Source organism: Tenrec ecaudatus, chromosome 9, assembly GCF_050624435.1.
Source record: "Tenrec ecaudatus isolate mTenEca1 chromosome 9, mTenEca1.hap1, whole genome shotgun sequence".
Classification (NCBI taxonomy): domain Eukaryota; kingdom Metazoa; phylum Chordata; class Mammalia; order Afrosoricida; family Tenrecidae; genus Tenrec; species Tenrec ecaudatus.
The window spans coordinates 86,356,496-86,384,243 of NC_134538.1; the positions used below are offsets into that span (position 1 = coordinate 86,356,496).

Genomic DNA, 27,748 nt, shown 5'->3' on the forward strand with positions numbered 1-27,748 from the left:
CTCCAACCTCGCCACCGGGAAGAGGGTTCTCTTGCTTTGGAAGAAGCGGGTGTGCAGGCCTCCGGGAGAAGTATTTCTGAAGTAGGAGCTGGCACACCTTTCCTTCGAAGGGCCCGCGAGGTAATACTGGCAGCTTTGGGAGTTCCTCAGCCATTCTGCTTTGTTGTTCCATCTGCTGATAAGCCATTATTGGCTCCTGGGTCGAACCAAAGGAGGCTGCGCACCGCTCGCGTGGATCCTACCAGCCAGCGGCATCAGTGTGAGCGCTTCACGGAGCAGTCGTGGCCACTCCTGTTAGCTTTCCCAGGAGCGCCAAGTCACACTTTCCTGACCTGTGACAGCATGTAACCACGTTCCTCTCTAGAGTTTTACGGGGGGGGGGGGGGGGGGGGGGGCGGGGTGTAGGGGGGCGCATGAGCTTGCCCAACAAGGAGCACAGAGGTTCTGACACTCTGCTTTGGGAAATAGGTGATGGAGACTAGTAACATTTTTTTTTAATTTTACAAAATTCCTCCAAATATTTGCCTTAAAGCAACTAAGATGACTCCTGGGTGACGCTGGGCTCTTCTCTCTCCTACACACCTTTGTGAACCCGAGGTACTCGATGTCCACGCTGGACACCAGCTAGGGGCCTGCTTGAGGAGCCGAGTCTGATTCTCTGTCAGGAGCGAGTTAACCGAGGGGATTCTGTGTGCAGATGGAACAGGGGAGGATGTCTGCCTATAAAATTAGGTTTTACATCTTGTGCAGAGACATTATTTTATAGGTTTAGATTTCCCAGGGACAGTAAATCATCCTCATTGGGCTGTTTATGATCGATGAAAGACAAAAATTGCATAATGACTCTGTGGGTTTTATCATTGTCACTAGGTTAATTTTTGGTTAATCTCCTTTCTGGGAAAAATAAACAGACTGCAAATGCTCTCTCATGAATTTAAGGATCCAAAAATCCACAGAGTTAACCATAGGGGTGGGAAAAGCAAATCGAATCACCTTTTCCTAGACTCTGTGAAAGACACAAATCCAGAGGTTACAACTTCCAGGCTACCAGAGACAGCTACACGCTCAACGAGGAGCACAAACAGCGAGCGTGAAGAACGATATTAAACTTGGATGTGGCTGTTTCACAACAGTGGTCCTAAGCACATGTCCAGCCCGGAACCCTCTGGCCTCTGCCGGACTCTGCATCTAAGTGAGAGTCAGGGGTGGGTTTAGGTAGAATCTCAGGCTCGTAAGTGGACTTGGTCCCAGAGTAGAGGAGGAATTGTTTCACATCCCTTCTAAGGAGTGAAGGTGGTCTGGTGGTGAGGTGGGTTAGATGTTGAACTGCGAACCCACCACAAGGTTGATGGTTCAAACTCACGAGTTGGTCCTTGTGAGACAGACGAGGTTGTCTACTCCTGCAGAGTGTCTACCTCGACAGACAATCACTCTGAGTCTGAATCTGCTTGAGGTCAGTGGGGCTGCCTCTGGTTCACGTGAATGAGCTTCTCCCCTCCCCTCTTCTCACTGGCTGACATTTGGTGGTTTGGCATTGAGAGACCAATTATGTAACCTCAGAAGTGAAATAAAATAAAAGCTCTCATAATTAATGCCATGCTTGGCTAGGACACGGGGAGGGTCACAAACAGCCTTTCGCCTAGCAGAGTTGTAAGAAGGAGCTCTAGTGATTTCAGAGATTCCAACATTTATGACTTGTCCAAGGTCATATAGCTTAGTGGCAGGGCTGATACTAGAGCCTGGGTTTATAGGGACAGTTCTACCCTGCCCCATTGGGTAGCGATGAGTCGGCATCAACTCCACGGCTGAGAGAGAGGATGAAGCTAATCCCACTCCACATTGTGTGGCAATTTGCTCTGTTTGATGGATAGGTCATTATGAGTCACCATCTACCTGAGGGCAGTGAGGCTGGTTCCTGCCCTCTCCTAACTTGTCTATCCACTGCTCATTCTGAAGGTACTGGACGAATATGACCAAGAGTTCAAGAACAAAGAAGCTGCTCAGAGTACATGTCCTTGTTAATGAAGAAGATCACAACCAGTAAGGTACCATATATACTTAAATATAAGCCAACCCGAATGTCAGCCAAGGCACCTAATTTTACCACAAAAACTGCTGAAAAACTCGGCTTATACATGAGTATATACGGTATCTATTTATAATCTAAGAGCAATAATATTTGCTAGATGTATCTCAAAAATGAATAATTTTATACAAATTTAAAAACAATGCCCTCAATTTATGTAAATGGTTTCTATACTCTGGCTTTCAGGAGAGGAAAACATAGTATTTTCAACGTGCTAAAACAGCCACTAGTGAGCTGAATGAATTGTTTCACAATATAAACAACCATCTGTAAACATAACTAAAAGATGAGGGCAGAGTCTCATGTGTCAGGTTTGTATCAACATCAGGCACAAGAAAATATCAATGCTCTTTGAAATTTATTCAAAACTAGCCAACAAGTGCCCGAGGATAAAAGAATGCCTGATTTCTTCAAGTCAGAAAAAACCGTTATTGAAAGGAGGAATAGTGTGCAAATGGCATATGAAAACACTTGGGCAGTATGATTCAGGAGCCCCCTTCCCTGCTCTGCCCGGGCCCTCCACCTCTCATCACAGCAACACACAGAGACGGCCCATCACAATGTGATTCACAACGGCACAAGACAGAAACAACCCACGTTGCAAGCTACAAAAGCGCCCAGCAACAGACGAATGGGACATACACACCATGACAGGTGATGAGTCCTCAAAGTCTTGCATAATGTGCACGAGTCTGAGGGACATGATGCTGAGTGAATAATCCAATCACAAAAGGTTTAATTGTATTAAAAGTGTGTGTGGGGGGGGGCAGGTAACAAGCCCCCTCACAACTATATCATGGGTCCGATAGGCGCAATTGTACAGTTTTGATATATAAAGATTAAAGTCACAGAAAAAAATAGAGATAAGAGATAGATTAAAATGAAGGAGTCTGACACATTTCATGGTAGCATGCTCACCTCTGGGAGGGTCGTGATGTCACCAGCCAGGTCTGCGCACAGAGTGGGCAGAGAGGGCAGGAAGAGTCTCATTTCTGGCCAAGGCCAGATTAAAAGTAACTACATGTCACAGGAAGGGGCTGTGTAATAGGCATAAGCGTGACAGGAAGGTGATAAGCTAAGGGTGCAATCGGAAGGGGAGGTATATTAGGGGTACACATGTGACGAGATGGGTGGACCCTAGACTCAATATGGCGGCCTAACCTTGGTCACCCTTGAGTGGGCTTGACCTCCCTGGGCTCTCCTTCAGAGAAACAACCTACTATCCTTATCAGAAGGGAGGGGGCCCTATTTAGGGTGGGACAGACTATACAGTCCTATTCCTTTAGATCAGCGGTTCTCAACCTATGTGTCGCAACCCCTTTGGGAGTCAAATGACCCTTTCATAGGGGTTGCCTGATTCATAACAGTAGCAAAATTACAGTTATGATGTAGCAATGGAAATAATTTTATGTTTGGGGGGGGGGTCACCACAACATGAGGAACTGTATTAAAGAGTTGTGGCATTAGGAAGGTTGAGAACCATTGCTTTAGATGGCTGATAACCCCCTGGGAGAATAACCTCTGACCTGCTTTCATGGACTTCCAAGTGTGTAGTCATTTGCAATGTGGAGCAAGCAGCTAGGTTTGGCATATATTTGGGGGAGACAACGTGTGCATAAGACGGTGTGTGTGTGTGTACAGGCACCCCAACACTGACTGGTACTTACCAGACCGGGGGTTAGCTGTTAGCTGTGGGGTAAGTGGGAAGTCAAGATGAGAAGGTCAAGAAGCAAAGAAGCCAGAGCACTAGAAATGGCGCAGCAGAGGGAGCGAAGGAGAATATTACATCCGAACATAGCACTTGATCTCGCTTTCACCCACTCTAACAGTTTCAATTTTCAATATTCTTGCTTTCTTTTTGATTGAAGTTTTTCTGTTTTCTTTAGTCATTGTTGATTTTTTGTCTTGTTTTACTTCCGTATTGCCTGGTGTTGCCACAAGGGACTCCATTTTGAATCCAACACCTCCATCTTACCTCTCAAACTCACCCCTTGCTGCCCTTCCCCTCCCTAGGTGAACACCCCTCTCGGAATAACCACAAAGAAAGGGCAGGATGACCGTGGTCAGCACGGAATGTGCTCGGAACACCAGGTATCCCAGGCAGCCCGCCAGCTGCACCTGCAAACAATAGGAACCCCCCACCCCTCTGCCTTCTCTCTGGCATATAAAAATTACGCCTCAGCACCTGTAGGGTGCGGCTTCAATAGCTCAATACTCTGAGTTGCTGAACCCGCCCGCAAGCTCCTCAATAAAGCCTGCTTCTAAAACTTTGCCGATTGGATCTTTGGTTCTGTTTCGCGCCCCAATAAACCTTACATGTATGATTTTCTATAGATGCAATCCAGGATAGGAAACTCTACAGAGACAGTAACTGGGTTAATAATACGTAGGAGCATGGGAAGGAAGATTAGGGATTAGGGTGGGGATGGGGAATGAGTTGCTAACAGCCATGAGTTTGAGAAGAAAATGTTCTGAAATAGATTGTGGTGATATTGCACAACTCTGTTTTAAAAATTAATTTTAACAGGTTTATTGAACAAAAGGGAAATTATAATGACATATAATTCACACATCATACAATAATGTAAACATATCGAAAAGAGTTGTGCAATTGTCACTACAATCAATTTTAGAATGTTTGCTTCTTTCTTGTACTTGGCATTAGCTCTTCATTCCCTCCATCCCCCAAGAAACTATTAATCTAGCATCGTCTCTGTAGATTTACCTATCCTTGATTTCCTATAAAAAGAAACATACAACAACAGGGGATAAAAGCGAAACAAAACCAAAAAATCCAATGAACAATAGCAGAATAAAACCTGGAAAAACCTCAATTAGAAAGTATAGATCTAACTTTCTGAGGAGTGGCCCTCTGTCTCCAACAGCACTTTACATAAACTTACACACACAGCAGCAGCAGTGGAAAGGGTTCCAATTTCCCCACGTTTGTCAACACTTCGCTTTGTCTGTGCTCTTTTTTAGTAACAAAGTGCTAGCTCCCCCCAACCTATCATACAGTTTAATCATTCCATCAGATGTATGCACTCATCACCACAAATCAATTTCAGAACGTTTTCATCTCGTCCTCATTGCTGTTAGCTCTCCATTTCCCACCATCCTCCCTTGCATTTACTCCTCTCCAGTTATGGTCTCTAAAGATCTACCTACCCTGGATTTCTTATACAGAATTTCTTAGACAAAATCAGACAAAGGAACAAAATGACTAGACGAAACAGAAACACCTTGAAGAGAAATCAGAAAATATTAAAACTGAATTTTACAATGGGATGAAATGTAGATCAAATTATAGGATATTATCTTTTTAACCTTACCACATCTGCCATAATCAACTTTACACTGCTCTCTGTCTGAGCGCAGTGCTAGTCACAGGCCCTGACTGTGGTCAGAGGGGGTTCACTGGAGACGTAATCCATGGGGGGACCCTGCAAATGGATTTTGGGTTTCCACTGTGATCCACAGCTTTTGTCAAACCAGGTGTGTTAAGCCCTGAGACCATTCCCTCCTTCAGATTTGGGTTTTATTATTTACAATCCTTGGATCACACAGGCTAGTGTGCTTCTTCCATGTGGACTTAGTTGAAGCCTCACTTAGATGGCCGCTTGTTTAAAGACAAGCCAGTAAGACTCTAGATTAGCAGTTCTCAACCTATGGGTCTCGACCCCTTTTGGGGTCAGACTACCCTTTCACAGGGGCCACCCGATTCCTAACAGTAGCAAAATTACAGTTATAAAGTAGCAATGAAAATAAGTTAATGGTCGGGGGTGGTCCCCACCACATGAGGAACTGTAGTAAAGGGCGGTGGCACTAGGAAGGCTGAGAACCACTGCGCTACATGCTATTCTTTCTGGTAGTCGGGTACCATCTGGGCACAGTTCTTCATAACATGATTAAAGGGTTTAACTGTATGATAGGTGAATTCTATAACAAAAATTTCTAAACCATAGGGGGCCGGCCCCAATCCCAACTACTAAGTGGACACCTGCCCCTCCCCCAAGAAAAATTTATTTCAAAAGACGGCATTGAATCTGCAGCTCTGGGAGAGCGACATATCTGATTGGAGCACATGGGTGCTGATGAAGGGGGAGGAGGAGAGAGTGGAGAACATCTTGGCCCATCAGGTATTGAGGACGATGACCCCAATTAGAGTAGCCAGTCCACAGAGAAGACCACACGGCCAATCCCACCATCAGATATGACACCCCTCACTGACCCATAGCTCTACGGAGGACAACACTGGAGACACAGTGTGGGAATTGCACCTGATCTGAGCCCGCCACACCGAGGCAAAACACGAAGGGGGTGCAACAGAAGATCAAGAGAATGGAGCAGTGAGATCCCCAGGGAATTCTGAAGGTGGACTTTGGGGCCAGGGTGTGGTATCCCAACAGACTGGACTGGAAAACACTCCTAAAGGCCAACAAATGATCCTTGAACTAACTACAAGGCTTTCTTTCTTGTTGTTTATTTGTCATTGGTTGGTTGTTGTTGTTTTGTATATTGTTACTTGGTTTTGCTCTGTCTTGTGTCTGTGCATGTTATTATCTCCACGGGTCTGTCTGAATAAGATAAGCTGGATGAACAATCTGGAGGAGAAAACAACGGGACGAACAGTTCCGGGGGGACAAGGGATAGGGGGAGGTGGCGGGAAAGGAAATGGTGTTAACAAGCCCAGGGATAAGGGAACAACAAGTGATTCAAATTGGTGGTGAGGAGGGTATGGGAGGCCTGGTAGGGCATGATCAAGGGTAATGTCACCAAGAGGAATTGCTGAAACGCCGGTGGGGATTGAGCATGATAGTGGGACAGGAGAAAAGTCAAGGGAAATAGAGGAAAGAGCTGGAAGGCAAAGGGCATTTATAAAGGTCTAGATATAGACATGTATATATGCAAATATATTTATATATGAGGATGGGGAAATAGATCTAAGTGCATATATTTATAGGTTTAGTATTAGGTAGCAGAAGGACATTGGGCCTCCACTCAAGTACTCCCTTAATGCAAGAATACTTTCTTCTATTAAATTGGCATTCTATGATGCTCACCTTCCTGACACAACTACTGAAGACAAAGCGGGTGAATAAGCAAATGTGGTGAAGAAAGCTGATGGTGCCTGGCTATCAAAAGATACAGCATATGGGGTCTTAAAGGCTTGAAGGTAAACAAGCAGCCATCTATCTCAGAAGCAACAAAGCCCACATGGAAGAAGCACACCGGCATGTGTGATCATGAGGTGCCAAAAGGATCAGTAATCAGGCATCAAACAACAAAAAATCATATCATTGTGTACTCACCTCCATGATACGATCGCTGAAGACAAATGAGTGCATAAGAAAATGTGGTGAAGAAAGCTGATGGTGCCTGGCTATCAAAAGATATAGCGTCCGGGGTCTTAAAGGCTTGAAGGTAAACAAGCGGCCATCTAGCTCAGAAACAACAAAGCCCACATGGAAGAAGCACACCAGCCTGTGCGATCACGAGGTGTTGAAGGGATCAGGTATAAGGCATCATCAGAACAAAAAAATTGTGTCATAGTGAATGAGGGGGGGAGTGCAGAATTGAGACCCAAAGCCCATTTGTAGGCCACTGGAGATCCCCTTGCAGAGGGGTCTCAGGGAGGAGATGAGCCAGACAGGGTACAATGTAGCAACGATGGAAAATACAACTTTCCTCTAGTTCCTAAATGCCTCCCCTCCCCTCCCCCCACCCCCACTATCAAGATCCCAATTTTACCTTGCAAGTCTAGCTAGACCAGAGGATGTACACTGGTACAGATAGGAACCAGAAACACAGGGAATCCAGGACAGATGATCCCTTCAGTACCAGTGGTGATAGTGGCGATACTGGGAACATAGAGGGAGGGTGGGTTGGAAAGAGGGAACCGATTACAAAGATATACATGTGACCTCCTCCCTGGGGGATGGACAACAGAAAAATGGGTGAAGGGAGATGTCGGACAGGGCAAGATATGACAGAATAATAATTTATAAATTATCAAAGGTTCATGAGCAAGGGGGAGCAGAGAGGGAGGGAAAAAGAGGAGCAAATGTTTTGAGAATGATGAGGGCAATGAATATACAAATGAGCTTTACACAATTGATGTATGTACGGATTGTGATAAGAGTTGAATGAGCCCCTAATAAGACAATTAAAACATTTCTAAACCAGTACAAAAACCATTGAATAATTTACATAGAAATAGTTAATTTGGGACCTAATTTGATATGAAAACTCACACCTTCCACACTAACAAAAAAAATAACACGTGGGCATAACTTCTTGACTACTTTTCATAGCACCTCTGTGACAGACTTGAGGAAGCACCCCGCTCCCCAATTGTCAAAATTATCTGAAAACCAGAATCTCTGCGAGCTGGCAGAGGCAGCATTAGTTGAATAGAGCCAAGATAGGGTCTGAAGGTAGAGATTAGGATCTGGAGTTCCTGTTTTGGTTTCTAAGTCTAGAAACCACCAAAGCCCACTGCTTTCCAGTCGATTCTGATTCACAGAGAGCCTATAGGTCATAGACCTACCTGCTCCTGTGGGTTTCCAAAACCGAACTCTCATTGTCAGGGTATACCAGCCCCTAACAACACATCACGGATCCAGTAGGTGCAATTGTACAGCGAGAATAAGTAAATATTACAGTAAAGTCATAGACAGCATGAGAGATGGAAATAATGGAGTCAGACACATTTCATAGTAGCATGTTCACCTCAGCCTCACTTAGTGGTCCATGTGGGGGGTGGGAGAGAGAGAGAGAGAGAGAGAGAGAGAGAGAGAGAGAGAGAGAGAGAGATCTTTATTGCTAACCATGGACTATATATTTTCTAGGGATGTGCAAGGCCCCTAATTATAGGTGAAGACATAGGTCACAGGAAAGGGTTGTGGTATAAGTAATACAGTAATGGGAGGGGGGGTGATCTAGGGGTATCCACTCAATAGGAAGGGGAGAGATTGAGGTATACATGTGACAATGGTGGATCCTAGATTCAGGGAGGTAGCTTAATTTTGGATATCACTGAGCCAGTTTGACCTGTTCTCTGGCTCCCTATAGAAACCATTATCAGTAGAGTGTAAACCCCACCTACAGGAACCAAACTGATGACTGCAAGCCTTCAGGGAGAAGTAGCCCATCGTCCTTAACAGCAGGGAGTGGGCCCTACTTGTAGTGGGCCCAGACAGCAATCTGGCAGCTGACTGCTTTCAGGGAGGTAACTTGACAATCATTTACCATTAGCTGCAAGCAGTGTCCTAAGTCTAACATATATTTGGGGGGGACGACTTGGGAGAAATCTTCATTTCCCACAGCTCATCTTTCTCCTCCAAGAGCAGCTGGTGAGTTCAAACTGCTGGCTTTATGGTTAGCAGCCGATATGTAACCTGCTGGGCCAGACACCTTGTGGAGGACACCATAGACCTGGCCCCGGATGTTTATAAGGCTGTCAGTCATGATGGAAGTGGACCACCTGTCTGTCTCCTGCAGACCAGCTGGTAGGTGCCAACTGCTCGCCTTTCTGCGAGCAAGCCAATACTTAGCCCTCTGTGCCACCAGGCTTCCTTCTAAACAACAAGCAAGAGTTTTCACTTGTGCTAGAACTAGTCTGAAGATGTAGTTTCACTGCTGTGAAAATGCCATCCGTCTGGGATAAGAGTTTTAATAAGTGTCTCCAGTGATCAGATACTGAAGACCTGGACACATGGCACCATCCTATGTTATTGCCAGCTGAGATCAAACATGAAAAGAGATACGTCCAAGTTAGAATAAAGACTAGCAACTGTGAGAAATCAGCGTCTACACTGCAAACGGCTGCCAGAGGAGTCTTTTAAAGCGATCAGAAAAGCCTTTCATAATACCTTTGGGGGAGAAATTTCCTAAGATGGTCTAACACAATCAGGGTACGATAGACAACTGAGAGAGTTAACAAATTCTCTGATGGTAAACATGAGGGGGGGAGGGCTCCAACCTCTGGGCCTGTTCACATTCATTTCGTTGAGGTAAGAGATGGTGGGTTTTGAGATTAGTCAATGATACCAGTTGATAAAAAAGAAAAAAAACCAACACACACACACACACACACACAAACTTTTCAATGGACATCTAAAAGCCTTACTGCATGCCCTGCTGTTTAAAATGAAAGGCTTCTAGATTGGACTCGTGAACTCTAGCAGCTAAAGCCGAGCGTGCCTCCGACAGGCTCAGGTGTAGCAAGCTGCACTCAGAGCTGTTACTTAGCAACCTCAGCAGGAAGGGTGGTGCAAGTTGGTCAACCCCGTTTCTCGGAGAAAGGCTTTGGCTGAAAGGTGCACAGCTGGTAAGATGTTCAAGGAAAGGAGGGAAGGAAAGTCTTGAATAGAAATGAGTTAATTGTCTTGCTGCTTTATACAGTTAATATAGCCAACATGTCTTTCTCAGATAAAAGCAAACCAATCAGAATTAAAAAAAAAAGGTTGCTAAGGATTCAGGTACTACTGTACAAGGGAGAAAAAGATCATTGCATTGTGGCTACAACATATTTACTGATGTATTTGAAGCACAGTTTGGGCAAAGAGTATTGAAAGTACTGTAGACTGTCGGAAGAACCAGCAGATTTGCCTGGGAAGAGGTTACAACCTCAATGCTCCTTAGAAGCAGGGATGGCGAGACGTGGTCTCACATACTTCAGACACATTCTCTGGAGAGACCAGAAAGAGACATCATGCTTGGTAGAGATGAATGTAAGTCAGTGAAAAGCCAGAAGATCCTCAAATAGCCAGATTGACACAGTGGCTGCAATGATGGGCGCAAGCTTAACGCTGGTGAGGCTGGGGCAGGTGCTGGCAGTGTTCCGTTCTGTTCATTCACGTACATAGGCTCGCTATGAGTAGACCTGACTTGACACCACCTACCAACAGCATCCCTATGTAAATATTACTTGTGTTCTATTTATTTCTTTCAATATTCAAGATAACAAAAAATCAATTAAGAAATGAAGAAATGTCTGTTGCATGATGTGTTTACTCCTACCCCCCCCCATGCCTTTGTATTAAATCTGGAGCCCTGGTAACATAGTGGATCATGAGTTGGATTGTTAACTGCATGGTCATCAGTTTGAAGCCTGCAGTTGGTCTTCAAGGAAAAAGATGAGGTTTTCTGCTCCATGCAGATTAATAGCCTTGGAAACTCTAGGCAACAGTTCTACTCTGTCCTATCGAGTTGCTATGGATCAGAATCAACTTGACCACGTGGAGTATGGGGTGTGGTTGTTTTTGTATTAAAGGATCTGTGGTTTTGCTGTGAGTTAAGCATTGGGGTTGCTAAGTGCAAGGTCAGCGGCAACTTCATTCCAAGGGAGAAAGGATGAGCTTCTCTGCTTTGGTAAAGATTTACAGTCTTGGAAAACCTGTGGGTCACTATGGGAATGAATCAACCTGACAGCCATCGATTTCATTTTGTTTTGGTTTTATTTATTTTCATGTAAGGCCAAGTTAGTATTAATTAGACAGCTATAAGTATGTGCATGGATGATGTGGTAGTTACATAATTTCATGTTAATTTGAAGATATTAAAGTGTAGGGGCGGGTCTGATGGTACAGCCTGATGGTACCTCATGGTGGGCATGGTCTTCTCAAGAGGTGGATCCTGGGCACGTCCTCTCTCTTTCTGCCTTTACCTTCCTGCTAGTGAGCTACTCTGGGGCTTTCACAAGTCCTCAGGGTGTGTCTGCCACTACTGGATTCACGGGGCTTTGCAGCCACCAGCCAGAGATGTTCCTGCATTCTGCATCATTGCATGGCTTTGTGAGTCTGAAAAGGGACTGATGGACTAGTTTCAAACTGATGGACTAATATGGGACATGTCGACTTGAGCTGGACTTGGCTGGGATGTTTTCTTGATAATGACCTCTTGATATAAAACTCTTTTTTATACATATGAGTGTCACTGGATTTGTTTTTCTAGTCAACACAGATGGTCTGTAGTATTTTACTGTTTTTGTTTTTTTAAAAAACAACACTCTTGATTGCATGTAGGAAAGGTTGTTGGGGTCATTTTGACAATCATATTCTACTTTGAACCTTGAAATCAGAGGCAACTAGAGGGCTGGTTTCATTATGGGAGCCCCAAATTACCTTGAAAAGAGAACTATTCTTATCCATGGGGACACATGAGACAACTACATCACTCTTGAGTTTATTTAAAAACAAGCTTTCCACTTAAGAGATTACATTCCACCACAGCATGGGATTTCACTTAAGATAGTTTAATGATGTCATGGGTTACACACTGACAAGGTCAGCAGTTTGAAACCACCCGGTGCTGCTCAGCAGAAAATGAGGTTTTATACTCGCACAAAGAATAGCATTTGGAAACTCACAGGGAAAGGTTTACCCTGTCCTCTAGGGTCACTGAGTCGGAATGGACTCGGTGGCACTGAGTTTAAGCACAGGTCTATGGCATCAAATCCAAGAGCAGCTGCTTACAAATATCTGACACCCGGAGAGTTGCTCCTTGAAGCAAGTCTAACTAATCTGAGCAGAGCATTGAGGAATCCACGTCAAGTTAAGATGACGCGCTTCTGCAGGATGTTATCTTCCTTCTCCTGCATTATTTCTATACAGCAGAAAGTTGTTACCACGTAGCTAATATTTATATTGTTTTAGGTTTCCTTGTAGGGCATACCACTTAAAGACTATTCTTACAAGAGGATTATAAGTAAACACAAAATAAAGTCCCAACTATCTTCCCACTACATATTTAGGTGCTCAGGAACGAACTGGAGTGAATCTTCTAGGAAGGGTCCTCTGGTTTTATGGTTAATGTCCAAAGATCACATCAGTAACACTGGGGGGCAGATTTGAAAGACTGAAAGACATAACCTTGGGAAGATACTTTGCCAATCAGCAACTTCTCTAGTATGTGATTCTCAAATGGTCCCAACTTTGTTTTGGAAGAAATACACATTGATAAAACTTCCCAGCTCTGTTTTCTGTTAATTGCTATGGTAAGAGATATTTGATATAAAATTAGGATTGTCTGGAGTTTGGCGGATTTAATTATTTGTAACTACCCAGCTGTGGTCATTTTATGACAGTGGTATCTACTGTGTGAGTCAGGTTCAACTGTACATCTTCTCAAAAACGGATTTAATGTGCTATTGATGAAACCATTACGAGAACCAAATTAAAGTCTTGGCTGATATATTGGTCCACAGGGAGCTGTCAGACCTGAAAGGAGTAATTAGTATTCATTACTTCATACTCCACAACATTCCAATTATTCATGAACTTCAACTTTTGGACTAGGCAATATCTATCACAAACACCTTCTCAGGCATTCATTACTAGGAAGGGTAAACTAACACTGGCTTTTTTAATAAAAGGCCACCCAAAACAAACAAAACAGAAATAAACAAAAACACCATTAATAGTTGAAACTTCCTGAGGGATGTTTTTTCCCAGGTGTGTCAAAGCGTCGTCCCTCACCTACATTTGAGGAACATGGTAGAGCGAAGACGTTTTGGGTGAATGGGCCAAGTCTCTGCAGTCCCCGGGGAAGCGATCCGCTTCCCCCTCCCCTTTCACTGCTCTCTGACCTGTACAACCCAAAGGAAAGCAAGCTTGCAGTCCAGCAGGGTAGTCTTTCAGACAGTGAAACACGCAGAGGAGGGGCCAGGAAAAGTCGACTGCCAGGTTCAATGTTGGAGGTCAGCACAGGGAAGCTGCAGTAGAAAATTTACAAACATGCTGCCTGGTTAGAGATGTGACCAATGTAAGGCTACGTATCTGTTTCTCAAATGATTGTGGCCGATGGTTCAACACATATAGCAAAAGTAAATGTGCGTTCCTGTATTTTCATGCAAATTAAGCACACATTATCCTGCTTTTACAAATCACACAGCCCATTCACACATTCGTTTCCAGTTACACGATGTGCACGCATGTACGACTCACTGGAGTATGTTCTTTGCACAAAAAAGGTACATATATTTGGTAACAATAACATTTTCTTTGTTATAACACTGCAAATGAATGCCTATTAACAAAACTATAATTTTCCATTACTTTCTTTCATATTTCTTTCCTTAATTTTGTTTATTGCATAAAATAAAAATTATTCCTATTTCCTTCTATCTTTTAAATATCCTTCTTTGCATAAATACACATATTTTTACAAGTTTCTCATTTGTGAAAGTTCAGTAAAGGAACAAAAAGGACCAAAAAGGACATAGTTTTATATTAAGCAACCTCTTAGGGGGAAACACTCACTCACTCATCACCATCGAGCAGGCTCATAGCAGCCTTGTAGGACAGGGTCGAACCACCCCTGTGTGTTCCTGAGACTGTAACTCTTTACAGGAGTAGACAGCCCCATCTTTCTTTCACCTGCGAGTAGCTGGTGGTTTCAAACTGTTGACCTTGCAGCTCCCAGCCCAATGTGTAACCTATCAGCCTATGTAAGCCAGAGGAGAAATACCCTACAGGATTTCTAAGGCTGTAGACTCTATGGAAGCAACCAGCCACATTTTTCTCCCACTGAACACCTAGTGGATTTCTGAAGCCCTGATATAAAGGCAAGTGCTCAACTAATCACTGCATCACCAAGATATCTTTTACACGGTCATCCATATACCCACTGCCACCAGGTTGCCTCTGATTCATAGGGACCCTAGAGGTCAGAGTAAAGCTCCTGTGAACTTCTGAAACTGTTCATCTTTATGCCAGCAGGCAGCTTCATTTTCCTTCCATAGAACAGCTGGTGGAAAAAGAGGTTCCTCAATCAACACGTTCAACCGACAGCTCTTATAAGCGCCACATTCACATGTTCAACTGCTTCTTGAACTTAACTTTTGGGAATGAGTGTTAGAGACGTACCTTATTCTTTGAGTGTCTCATGAATGATTACTTTTTCCCTACATTCACTCCTTTTCCTAGGTGACGTCTATGAGTGGCACCACCACTTAACCAAATTCTGGTCGTAGAAAACTTGGTATCAACCTTGAGCTATTTTTTTTTCTCTTCTAGTGATACCCAATAAATGATAATGAACAGCAGAGACCAACCTGGTAGTTTTTGTCTTGGTTTGAATTTGTTCTCTGTTCTATCTCTACTGCCATTTCCTTGATTGAGGGTCACATCACCTCCCTCTTGTATGACTGCAATTGTCTAGTAACTGAGCTTTAGTTCCAAGTCCATTCTCCTTCAACCACAACTTGACCCTGCCAACAATCTGACCTTCCAGAGACTTGTATGTTCACATCATTCCCCAAATCCTTAAGAACCTTCACTAGCTTCCTCATCGACTCGTGATTCTCCAGTGACAAGATGGAAACATCAGATTAGCTACTCCAGGATTGGCCAAAAACCACTCCTGTTGTTGACTACTACAATTGATGGGATAGGCCTCTCCAGTGTTTTTTGGGGGTGCAGGTAAGAAAAAATAGGCCTATTTTCTTAGGCCTGCAGTTGCCCGACGCTGTCCCACGGCATCCATGTTCTAGGCCTTCTGTCTCATCTCTCGCAGGTCACAGCCCTCACCTTGTCACCCCAATTCATCATTCGTCACCAGTTGGATTTTATTCCAGAGTCTCTTTAACCTGTTAGGTTGCTTCATGTCTCTTTGCCTTGGGAAGGAGCTCACTCTCTAGAATGCCCTTCCCCAACTGTCAACCTGACAAGTGGCTATTCAGCTTTTAAGATTCAAATGACCCGTAAAAGTAAATATAGTTGTTTCAATAAGGGTTTTCAAGCCTCTATCACGGAACCCTCCCTGTTGTGTATAACAGCACCACAGCAGAGCTGCAGTGCATTTACTGCTTACTCTAAGGAAACAGAGACTCTAGAAAGGCAGAGTCGGTACCTTACTGCAGAATCTGTGGGTGGCGCGAACGGTTCAGCACTAGACTATTGACCCAAAAGTTGGCAGTTCGATTCTACCCATCACCCCCACCCCCAAACACCTCTACTGCCATCAAGCCAACTGGGACTCATAGTGACCCCATAGGACAGGGTACAACTGCCCCTCTGTGGGTTTCTGGACTGTAACTTTTTACAGGAGTAGAAAGCCTCGTCTTTCTCCTACAGAGTCATGGGTGGTTTTGGACTGCTGACCTTCTGGTCGGCAGTTCAATATGTAACCACAATACCCCCAGGGCTCCTAGATCCCTTGCTGTTGAGAAGTTTCCTCTTCAGTGCAACATTATAGGGCAGAGTCGAATGTTCCACAGCATATCAGAGGCTGTCAATCTATGGACATGCAGACCGCCTCACCTGTCTTCTTCTGAGTGGATGCTTGGGCCCACCCATCCACCTTTCAGCTAGATCAGCAGTTCTCAACCTGCAGGTCGGAACCCCTTTGGGGGTTGAATGATCCTTTCACAAGGGTCACCCAATTCATAACAGTAGCAAAATGACAGTGATGAAGTAGCAACGACAATAAGTTTATGGTTGGGGGGTCACCACCACATGAGGAACTGTATGAAAGGGTCGCGGCATGAGGACGGTTGAGAACCACTGAGCTAGATGAATCCACTGCACCAACCCTGGCTTCTAGCATAGTGTCTGAGTCCCCATTTTTCTCACCTGTGAAGAAAATTCCCATGCTAATCTTCTAACTATCTAGTCTCCCTAATCACATTCACTGTCATGGCTAAACTTTCTATGTAGAGGTTTCTCAATCAACATGCTCAACCAATATTTCTCATGAACTCCACATTCATGTGTCAACTGCTTCTTGAACTTATCTTTTGGGATTGAGTGTTATTAATGACTAATAAAACACTTCTGATGAGCACCACGAGCTCCCACATTCTTTGGACTATGATGCTCTGAAAACACGCATCTGGGAGAATCAAGCAGTGAAAATTGAAAATACTGCTCTGACAGTTCTCCTCATACAAATTATTATTCCCACACAAAAGCATTTAGGAGTTAGGGATTTTTAAGGTAATAATTGAGGCAATTAACATAATCTGTTACATGCTTATAGGCAATTTTCAATCCTCTTGGTCTTTTAAAGATTCTGGAATGGTTCAATCAGTACCATAAAGCATAACAGAGTATGCATTCAGTAAACATTAATTTCAAATACATTGTTTGCACTTTACGTTTCACAATAAAGACTTGATGCCTTATGCAAAGTAATTTGTCTCCAATATAAAAATCCGCCAGAATGCTGATACTTAACTGGCTTGAAACTGATGAAAACTCCTGACTCAAATTCATTAGTTATGGGTCACTTCACATTTTCCCAAATTCAAAGAAATCTAATAGGAAGTCATCTAATTTTTTACACCAAAATTGTGTAACTAAAAGTCCAAACTAAAGATCAGAGGATATGTATTTAACTGACAAAAATTTTAGATTTTCATAATGGAGTCAGAACCTTAATAATAAAGGCTTCACTTTGGTGGCGTTTAAGATTTTACACTCTATTTTTAACACACCAGCCACGGCTACAATTATATTTCTGTTCAGAATTGCAGTTTGTCAAATGACTTATTAGATTGTGCTGAATGCATGTCTGGGTAAATTTTGGTGTATTAAACAATTATAAGTTGTCAGCCACTCTAAAGGGATTTGCTTGGTAAGGTATGTAACAAATATTATACTACTAAGGTAAGACTATTGAAAAATAGAAACGGTCTCTTGTAGACCCGGACCGTACTGGACTGCGAACAGAAAGGTCGAAGGTTTAAAACCACCAGACACTCTGTAAGAGAGAGATGAGGACATTGGGCCCTGCAAAGATTTGTAACCTTGGAAAACCCCTATACAGGGTAGCTTGGAGTCAGAATTGTCCTGAAGGCAGTAGGTTTGGGGTTTAAAATCAAAGGCTGCCATTGAGTCTATTCTGACTCAGAGAAGGCAGCTGCCTTAAGTTGGCCTATTTCTACTTAAAACTGACAGAGAGAATCCACTGACACAGAAGAAGATATATGCCTTTGAGGCAAAAGGGGGTGTGTCAGTGAAGAAGAAGGAGACTGAGGAAATTACGAAATTGCATTTCTAGGAAGAAAAATAATAAAAAGAGAAGAAAATTAAGTGCAAGAGTGAGTCTAGAGAATGTAGGCTTCTTGAGTGAAGAGCTGTCTGGCCACTCTCCCTCAAGAAAAATCACGACTCAAATCCTCCCTCGGCCCACTGTGGTTCGGTTAGAGACTTACTTTGTCCAATTGCTTCGACATTTGTAGAAAACTAACACCGCACTCCTTGTGGATGGCTGGGGTGCTCTGGGAGAATGTTCTGGAAAGTAAGGTATCCCAGGAGGCAGAGCAGCCATTTGGAAGGTCGCATGTATTTCACTTGGGGTGGTCTAAATTTCTGGTACTCCCCCCTTGGTGGTATGGGGCTATAATTAGAATCCCATTGATAAGCTATTTACCAAAAGCCACACCACATTCACCGTCATTGTGTTGATGCTGACTCACAGTGACCCTGCAGGGCAGGGTAGAACCGCCCCTGCGAGCCCCCGAGATCGCAGCTCTTTCTGGGAGTAGAAAGCCTGTCTTTCTTCCTTGGAATGACTGGTGGCTGTGACCTGCTCCCCTACGGTCAACAGCCCAACACGTAACCACGACGTCCCCGGGGTTTCTCGCATTCTTTCCACTAAGGGAAGAGAAGAGAACATGCCGCTACCTTGGCTGAGGCTGTGTTTAAAAACAGTGGATTTCACACAACTTAAAGAAAGTCATTCCGCACACAAGAGAACACTTGATCTGCAGGTAAGGCAGCACCACTAACGATGCCCTGCACTTACTGAAGCGTGGGACCTCACTGGCATCGTCTGAACAGAGGGAAAACGAGTCTCAGTACATTGTGACCGTGCATTTTGGGGCCTACAAGTCAAGAATCGAGTAAAAGGATTCTGAAACTACAAGCAAATTGTCTACACGTCTGGGTCATGTTGTGGATGCTTTAGCTCATTTTGTTTTTAATCATTTTATGGGGGGCTCGTACAACACTTATTACAATCCATCCACCCATCCATTGCGTCAAGCACATTTGCACATTTGTTGTCCTCATGATTCTCAAAACATTTGGTTTTCTACTTGAGTCCTTGGTATCAGCTCCTCATATTTCCCCCCCTCCCAGGAACCATTGATAACTTATAAATTATTATTATTTCATCATGTCTTACACTGTCCGACATCTCCCTTCACCCACTTTTCTGTTGTCCCCCAGGGAGGGGGTTATAGGTAGATCCTTATAATCGGATCCCCCTTTCTACCCCACGCCCTCCACTGTCCTGGAAGCGGATGCTTTAATTTTGCAGCACAGGTGCCAGGGAATGAAAAGTTTTATCATGAAATATTACCTACAGAAGCCCGCTGGACGGTGCTTCATTGTGAGTCTGTGAATACAGAGGCTACGAATCAAAATTCAGCACAAAACACACGTTAGAAAGTCAGGAAAACTTACTTTCCCTTTTTAATGGTATTCCTGCCGAGAAGCGGATCCAAGACGGGATCTATTGTTTCCTCCAGGTTCTCAATTACGATGGCATCGCCAAAGGCCAAGGCCGTCTCAATGGCATGCAGAAACCTGAAAATTCAGGCAGAATTGAGATCATGTAAGCAAGCACACGAAAAAACAATTCTTTTTTTTACATGATTCAATTATACTTGATTGAATGTCGGTGTTTTAAATGGGACGTAATACCTTAAAAACTCAGGCATGCGCTTACTGTCATGGAGGGATACCGCTGACCACGCGGCCACGGACGGGGCTGTAACTGTTCCCAGGTGTAAAAAGCCCCATCTTTCTCCTTCGGAGCCGCTGGTGGTTTGAAATGGCAAACCTTTCGGTTTGCAGCCCAGCACCAGGGTTCCTTACCAACCGAAAGCCTACTTCCTACAGGAAGACTCTTTTTCAACTTGATTACACACATCAGACTTTGAGATAAATATTATCATCTTTTTCCAAATCAAACAAGTCAGTCAGGGGTCCTGGGATTATTTTTTATAATAATGGTTGAACTATATGTAATAGGCCCAACTATCATAAATTTTTTCAATCCCTTACTTTTCATTTGAAAGTTCAAATTGCATAAATGACTCATGGTTATATAAAATTTTTTTCCCCAACTTTTAGGTTAGTCGGTAAAGTGATCTTTTGGTTTCATTCCCAGTCTCTAAAACAGAATCTTCCTACCCCCTTATTTTTCCTAAAAGTATTTAGATAAACTAGGACTACATTTATCTAAACGTAGACATTTTTATTTCAGTGTGTAGGTGAAATAACAAAAGGTCAAATGAAAGGCCAGTAGGCCCCAGATCATTGATGCCACATTAATGGAACACTACAGACAGAGCAGTTTTCCGTGGATTAAACATGGAGGTCCTGAGGACAGCTTTCAGAAGTAACCTGTGGAACCTGACGAAGCTATTGACTTCCTTTCAGACCTCCACTGTGGTGACTCAGTGTCCTGTTGAGAGCTTGCGGAGGCACTGTGCATTAGGAGTTATGTCTGCGGCTGTCAAGAAACCTACGGGTGCAGCTGGTCCTTCTACTGGTGCCACCCACCCAAACCAAGCTCACTGCCATCAGCCCGTGTTGACTCGTCAGCGACCCTACAGGGCAGCTGATGGCACTGCCACGGTGGATTTCCAAGACTGTAAATCTTTACAGGAGTAGAAAGTCTCATTTTTCTCCCAAGAGATGCTCTCAAGAAGCCATCTAAGAGATCATCTTGTCCTTAGAAAATTTACCTATATAGCTTTTAAGATGCAGAGCTTACTCTAAACATCAAGCTAATTTTTAAAAACAGTTTTATTGGCACTTAATCCACACACCACACAATTCAATAGTTCAGTCATATCAAGAAGAGTTGTACAGTCATTACCACAATCAGTTTTATAACGCTTTCTTTTTTTTACCCCATGGGTAAATCACTTTTAAGGTGAGTTGTGTAATACCATCAGTCCTAATTTCTTCTTCCTCTAACTGGACACTGCTTGCTTAGAAAAAATGGTTATCACCAGGGAGATATTAAGGTGAAGCACGGGCAGACAAATAAACACCAAACCTGTTGCCATTAAGTCCACTCGGACTCACAGCAAATCGAGGTGACTGCGTAGAACGGCTCCAGGTGGCTTTCTTGGGCATCATCTTGGGCTGATTGCCTGGCCTTTCTTCAGTGACACTGTTGAGTGGGTTTTGAGCCACCAAATGTTGAGGGCAGAAGGCAGGGGCAAGCCATGTCACCACCCAGGGTCTTTACAGATAACCATGTAGCACCATCTTGTAATATTTCAAAGAGGCAGCAAAGTTGAACGAAGGCCTAGTCTTCATGAAAATCAGCCCCACGTCAATGCAGCTGAACAGAAAGCCAAACCTTCAGCTTTCACATACCCTTTCTGGCCCAGATGTGTGACTTTGAGGTCAGCTCCATACTTATTCTTGATCCATTTAATTCCCTGTTGCTGGGGGTCTATCATCAGGGGCCAGCGCTCACAGTGTGTTAGGATAGTGGCGTTTTCAGTGGACATTCTGTCACTGGGAAGTCCTTCGTTATTCCAGGCGGCGATTGTCGCATCATCCGTCAGCATCGCTACCAAGTCCAGGCCTTCAGTTATTGGGATTGAGACCTTGAAAACAATAAACTGGTGACTACAGATGCAGAGGAGAGAGGCTCAGCAGGATGGGCAAGGAAGCAAGAGACCAAAGCCAAGAGAAAGTGACTCCCGGGGAATGGGAGTACATTCTCTCTTAGAAGCAAGATACAATTCTCATTACCAAATGATGTTTGTCCCATTAAACTCTATATTAAACTTTCAGGATTCTGTCCACAGGCTGCTCAACGTATGGCTTATTAACAGCTTCTGATTGGCCCCAGTGGAAAGGGATTTTGTTCTACCTATACATCTACCGCCACTTCACTTAAGGCGGAGGGAAATTTAGCCAACAGGAAGAATGGCAGGAGCACACACATCTATTTGCTGATGAAGACTCAGCTCGTGTAGACAGCGCTCAAGTGCAAAGTCCTGCTGGAGCATTTTAGGTTTCTCTACAGGCCAACGCTTCCAGGAGATGGCTTGTCTTTCGAGGGCAGGTCAGCAAGACGTACTTAGTCCTTGTGGACTTCATCAGCTTGCTAGTTTTACCAAGAGACTTACACTGAGGGATTCACCAAATTGCATTGCTTTATACCATCAGGCAGAAATAAGAGAAAGAAATCAAGGACACAACACTTTAAAAAAAATACTGTTTTAAAAAACAACCGAAACCTTGCTGCCATCTAGTCGATTCCAATTCCTAGCGACCCTATCGGACAAAGTGGAACTGCTCCCACATATGGGTTTCTGAGACTGTAAATCTTTATGAGGACAGAAAGTCTCATCTTGTTCCCTTCCAGAGGCTGGTAGGTTTGAACCACCAACCTTGTGGTGAGCAGCCAGAGCTGCAACATACATACAGACACATAGACCAATGAAAAAGAATTCAGAGCCCGGAAATAAAGCCACCCATCCGTAGTCAATTGACTTTCAACAAGGGGTCGAAGTCCAGCTGCTAGACAAGAACCCATCCTCTCAACATGATGCTGGCAATGGGATTTTCAGACAGAAAAGAACCTGTGCCTCACATCATACACAAAACCAAACTGCAAATCCATCAAAGGCCTAAATGTTAAGGTGAAACCAGTACAGTTTTCAGAAGAAATCATAGAGGGAAGATGATGAAATTTTTAAATAATAGATTAGCAAACACAGCCACAAATACACCCATGGCAGAAAACAAATGAGACTGTTTTCTGGTTTTGTTTTTCTCCGTGCCATTTCAGCAGGGGGAGACGGATGATATTTCGCTGTAAGTTCGACCAGATCTCTCTCGAGAGACAAACGCTTGGCTAATGTGATGGCACAAATGACTTCTCAATACCAGTCGTCCAAGTTCATGTTAGGTTTCCTGAAGCTGCGCAGCCGCATTTAACGTCGATTCTACTGCTCCCCTTGTTGCTGTTTTACAGTTTCCACTCAAACATGTACTCTAATTCCGATCAGAACTTTGGCCACCTGGCGCAGTATTTTCCTGCTCCTCTGAGGGAAGAGACCATCGGATGCGGCCGCCTCAGCTGCATTCCTTCCTGTTAGTGTCTGTGCATGTTTTCTGCCCTCCTCTCCAAGTTGTAGGAGTCTTGGCTACCCTCCCCCCAGGACCATCCTCTGGAGCCCCCATTCCGGAGCCCAGCCTCTCTCGGCTCCTGACGGGTCACAATTCATCTTGTTCTTCTCTTGTAGTCTAGAAATGTGCTAGAGGCTCATTCATATTGAAAAAACAAACAAACAAGCAAAACAAAAAATCCAAACAACAACCCCCCACCCCGCCAACCCTCCGTCTCTACTTAGGCACTTCTGTTTATGATCTTCCTTCACGGTCAAGAACTAAAGGAACTCTCCATTTCCTCACTTGCACGCATAGTTTAACCCAGAGCAATGTGTTCCTGCCTCCCTGGGTCATGTGCTTTGGACATGGTATCAGGAGAGACCAGTTTCTGGAGAAGGGCAACATGCTTGCCTAAGAAGGCCAGTGGTGACAGCGGAGACTCCTGACAAGATGGATGGACACAGAGGCGACCACAAAGGGCTTGAACCTGACAATGGTGAGGATGGCACAGACCTGGGCTGTCTTTTGTCCTGCACATGGGGCCGCTCTGAGGAGGACCCCACTCGACACCACCTGGCAACAACAGCATCACAGAAACGGTTGGAACAATGGTGACCAAGGAGCTTCACGTGGCAGCCTGAGGAAGCGGCTGGTCTTTCCTCACTTGTCTGTATGGTGTCCGTGCTTTTTGTCACATAGTCACACCCTGGTTTCCCACGAGACCACTCCCTGGACTTTCTTTCCTTTAAATGTTGACCCTTCTCCTTCCTTCACTCCCCATTCGCAGGTCACCGCAGACTCTCAACTTCCCTCTCCTATAGTTTCAACAACTACCTGTGCATCGGTGACTCCCAAATCCGATTGATTTCTCCTCCTAAAACCCTCTTACAGGAGCAAGGGTCTTTTATGCTTCACAGATAACCCAAGCCCAATGTCCCTAAAACTAACTCTTCATTCCACCCTACCCCAAATCTACTTTATTTTCATTTAAAATGTTGGGTTTTTTTTCCAAATCTATTTTAATGCCAGGGGATGACATTTGTGCATTTACTTTCCCCCATCACTTCCACGTTCAATCTATTGCATTACTATCCTTCTTGCCTCCTCTAGAAGCACTTCCTTCCTTGTCACCACACTGCTTAGTTCCTGGCCTCCTCACAGATGGTCCACTCTACTGCCTTCTCTGGAGTCACTGGGTCCTCTGTGGCCAGTGTGAGCTTTTCAGTGTGTCACAGACTTGCTGAAAATCCTTCAATGAGCTGCGTGCTTAGGGAGATAGACGGGAGCTTATAATCTGCGCTGTTCCTAATTCTCTAATCTCATTTATAATGATATACATGTTCATTGATATTTTCCAGTTCATAATGATACATGTGTTCACCTCCATTTTCTCCTCATTGATTTCACATTCTAATTGCAGGGGCAGTGAATCACTTAATGTGGTTCTTCTAGGCAAAGTCTAACTCCCACCAAATGACTTTTCCCTGCAAGGGTCCGGTATGAAGCTGGGAGTACTGATAGGATTCACCTCTGAGTAATTGAGAACAGGTTTCACTGGATTGCCATCCTGTTCTGCATACAAAATTGGTCCCCTAAGAAGCAAGCGGAGGGAGTCTCATCAGCAAGAGCCAGCAGTGGTCTTCTGGTCACAAGATCCCTGTGCAGTGAGCCTCCAGGATCCAGAAGAGCTAGACTATCAGAAGAGCAACCGCAGGACCGGGAGCCCAAGAATGGAACAGAGTGATGGTGTCCCAATCTACAGGGCAACGAGAGAACGCCTTCAGGCAGGAGGCTGGCCCGTGGAATGGGGTGTGTCTGGGCACTTAACTGAGGAAGCTGGACTTGTTGATCCATGCTAGGGGAGCTGAGGCTTACCAGAGTGGGGTGCCTCTGCCTACTTCATCAAGGAGCTGGCTTTGCTGATCCAGGGAGCTTAAACGGAATGTCTTTGGGTGGAGCCTTGTGATTCATCCTTTGGGAATTTATTCGCAGAGTCGACAGGATGTTGTACCATGTCCTGATAAACAGCTCAACGCAGTGAGCATTTCTCAATGGCATTACAACTTGGTACTCATAGCTGGGATGTTAAATAAATATAAGACTAACAAGCAATGGATGGAAAACTTTCCTGAAACCTATACCTTGAATAATTCATACCAATTAAAGACGGCACCAGTTTAATCAGTCCTTAATTAATAAAAGTAGGACTCTATTAATGAGTGCCCAGGTGGTACACACAGTTAAACACTGAACTACTAGCTAAAAAGCTGGCAATTCAAACTCATTCAGGGGACCCTTGGAAGAAAGGCCAAGTAATTTGCTTCTGAAAGGTCACAGCTGTGCAAACACCCCCCCCCCCCGGGGTCCTTTCTACTCTGCACAAGTGGGACCACTGTGAGCCCACACCACCTCCAGAACAAGTATGAACAACAATGAGACCAGAGCACGGATGGATAGGTTGCTGTCTGACCACAGCAAGGGGAGACCATATGGTTTAACATCAAGAAGAGTTGTATCCTTTCACCACACTGAACCACTCTCTGTGTTGAGTAAGTAATCTGAGAAACTGGATCTCATGAAGAACGCATCACAGGAATTGGAGAAATTCTTGTTAACCACCTTCCCAATGCAAATAACACCACCTTGCTTACTGAAATGGAAGAGGAAATGAAGTACTCACTGATGCAGTCAAAGACTACAGCCTGCAGTATGGATTACAACTTAACGTAAAGAAAACCCAGATCCTCACAATTGGGCCAATGGACAACATCATGCGAAAGGCAGAAAAAGAACGACGCTGTGAAGGATTTCCATGTACTTGGATCCACAATCAACACTCACTGGAAGCAACAGTCAAGAAATCAAGGGACATATTCCATTAGACAGCTCTGCTGTACAAGATCTACTTACAACGTCAAAGAGCAAAGATGTCACTTCGAAGATGAAGGTGTTCCTGACCCAAGTGATGGCACTGCCATTAATTCAACATGAAAGCTGGACAATGAATGAAGATGATCAGAGAAGTATCGATGCATTTGCATTATAGTATTGGGAAAGAATATTGAATGTACTATGGACTGCCAGTCTCATTATCGCTGCTATTGGCTCAAAGCCGACTCATAGGACAGGGTGGACTTGCTCCCGCGAGTTTCTAAGACTCTCATTGTTTAAGGGACTAGAAAGCACTGTCTTTCTCTCTTGGAGCGGTTGGTGGTTTTGAACTGCTGACATTTGGGATCACAGTCCAACTCATAGCTATGATGCCATCAGGGCTCCTATGGTCATGTACTTTAGACATGGTATCAGGAGAGACTTTGATAAGGACATCGTGAGTTTTAAAGTGAGGGTCAGTCAAAAAGAGGAGACCTTCAAAGAGATGAAGTGGCACAGTGGCTGCAACAATGGGCTCAAACAGAACAACAACTGTGGGGAGGGTGCACGGCAGAGCCATGCTTCATTGTTGTTCATAAGCGCCTAGTTGACAGCACCTAACAACAGGTGTCTCAGTCTACTTACTCATGGAAGCAGCATACGAATGTTAAGTTCAATCGTTTTAACATTAGGAAGTAGAGGTGCAGGGAAGTAAAATTCCCTACAATTTTAGAAATAATGAGAATACTTTGCGAATGATTGAGAACACAGAGAAGACCACGAAACAGAACATTCATCAGCATGAAGGAAGCCAAGAAAACCCATCTAAAAAAGATGATTAAATTTAGAGAAGGTGAGATTGAAGAGCAGTAAGAATTATAGAACTGATACTTCTAAATGGACAATGAGATAAAAATTATCAGAATTATTATATAGTTAGTGGGATGCATGCTATCCTCTTAAGTAAAAGCATATCTTCTGGTAGTGATTCTAGAGAAAAACTTCAACTTTCAGAATATGCAATCAATACCGATGAAACTTGTAAGAAAAATAAAAACAGGGTTTGATACCATAGCTTACTTAAATAATTCAGTTAACCAAGAATTAGCCTTTTAAAGTGAATAATCATGGGATACCTTCCATAATAAACTTTCTCTAAAATAATATTTTAAAATCCTCATGACAAATACTTATGAGCACTAAAAAGGGAGGCCTAATAGCCAACGTGGACCATTATCATCCTAGAGAGAAGTGAAGTTCTGCCAAGTGTACATAGGAAGGGTTAGAGCTGTAAGCAAAAAGCCCATTTTAATCACTGGGATGACATAGTTTGCGTAGCAGACATTGGCCCGGAAGGCACGAGGTCTGATTTCCTATTCAATATGAGGTCGGTCAACTCCTTGAAATTTCCTGGGTCTCAGTTTTCTCACAAGCACAAGAGGAAGATTGAACTAGTTGATTTCAAATACTTTATATCTATAATCCCATGTAAGGATTTAAAATGTCAAACTTGAGGTGAGTTGTTTTATACTTACCTGATGACTGTAGTCACTTACAAGTGACTACACTTTAATTCTAAAAGTAATCTTGAAGATAATATTAAAACCTTAAAAAAATACACTGTCATTGAGTCAATTCTAACTTATAGTGACCCTGTAGGAACAGGGTAGAACTGCCCTGTCAGTTACTGAGA

General features: G+C 43.8%; 1 protein-coding gene across 1 annotated transcript in view; it reads right to left on the reverse strand.

Moving 5' to 3' along the window:
* DNAH11 (dynein axonemal heavy chain 11) overlaps window positions 1-27,748 on the reverse strand; it is a 319,324-nt gene that overhangs the window by 52,100 nt on the left and 239,476 nt on the right. Inside the window, exons 64-65 of the mRNA XM_075557332.1 lie at window positions 21,433-21,668; window positions 19,501-19,623 (exon numbers count right to left, since the gene is read on the reverse strand). Coding sequence (XP_075413447.1) covers window positions 19,501-19,623; window positions 21,433-21,668 — 359 coding nt within the window. The remainder of the gene's footprint in view (window positions 1-19,500; window positions 19,624-21,432; window positions 21,669-27,748) is intronic.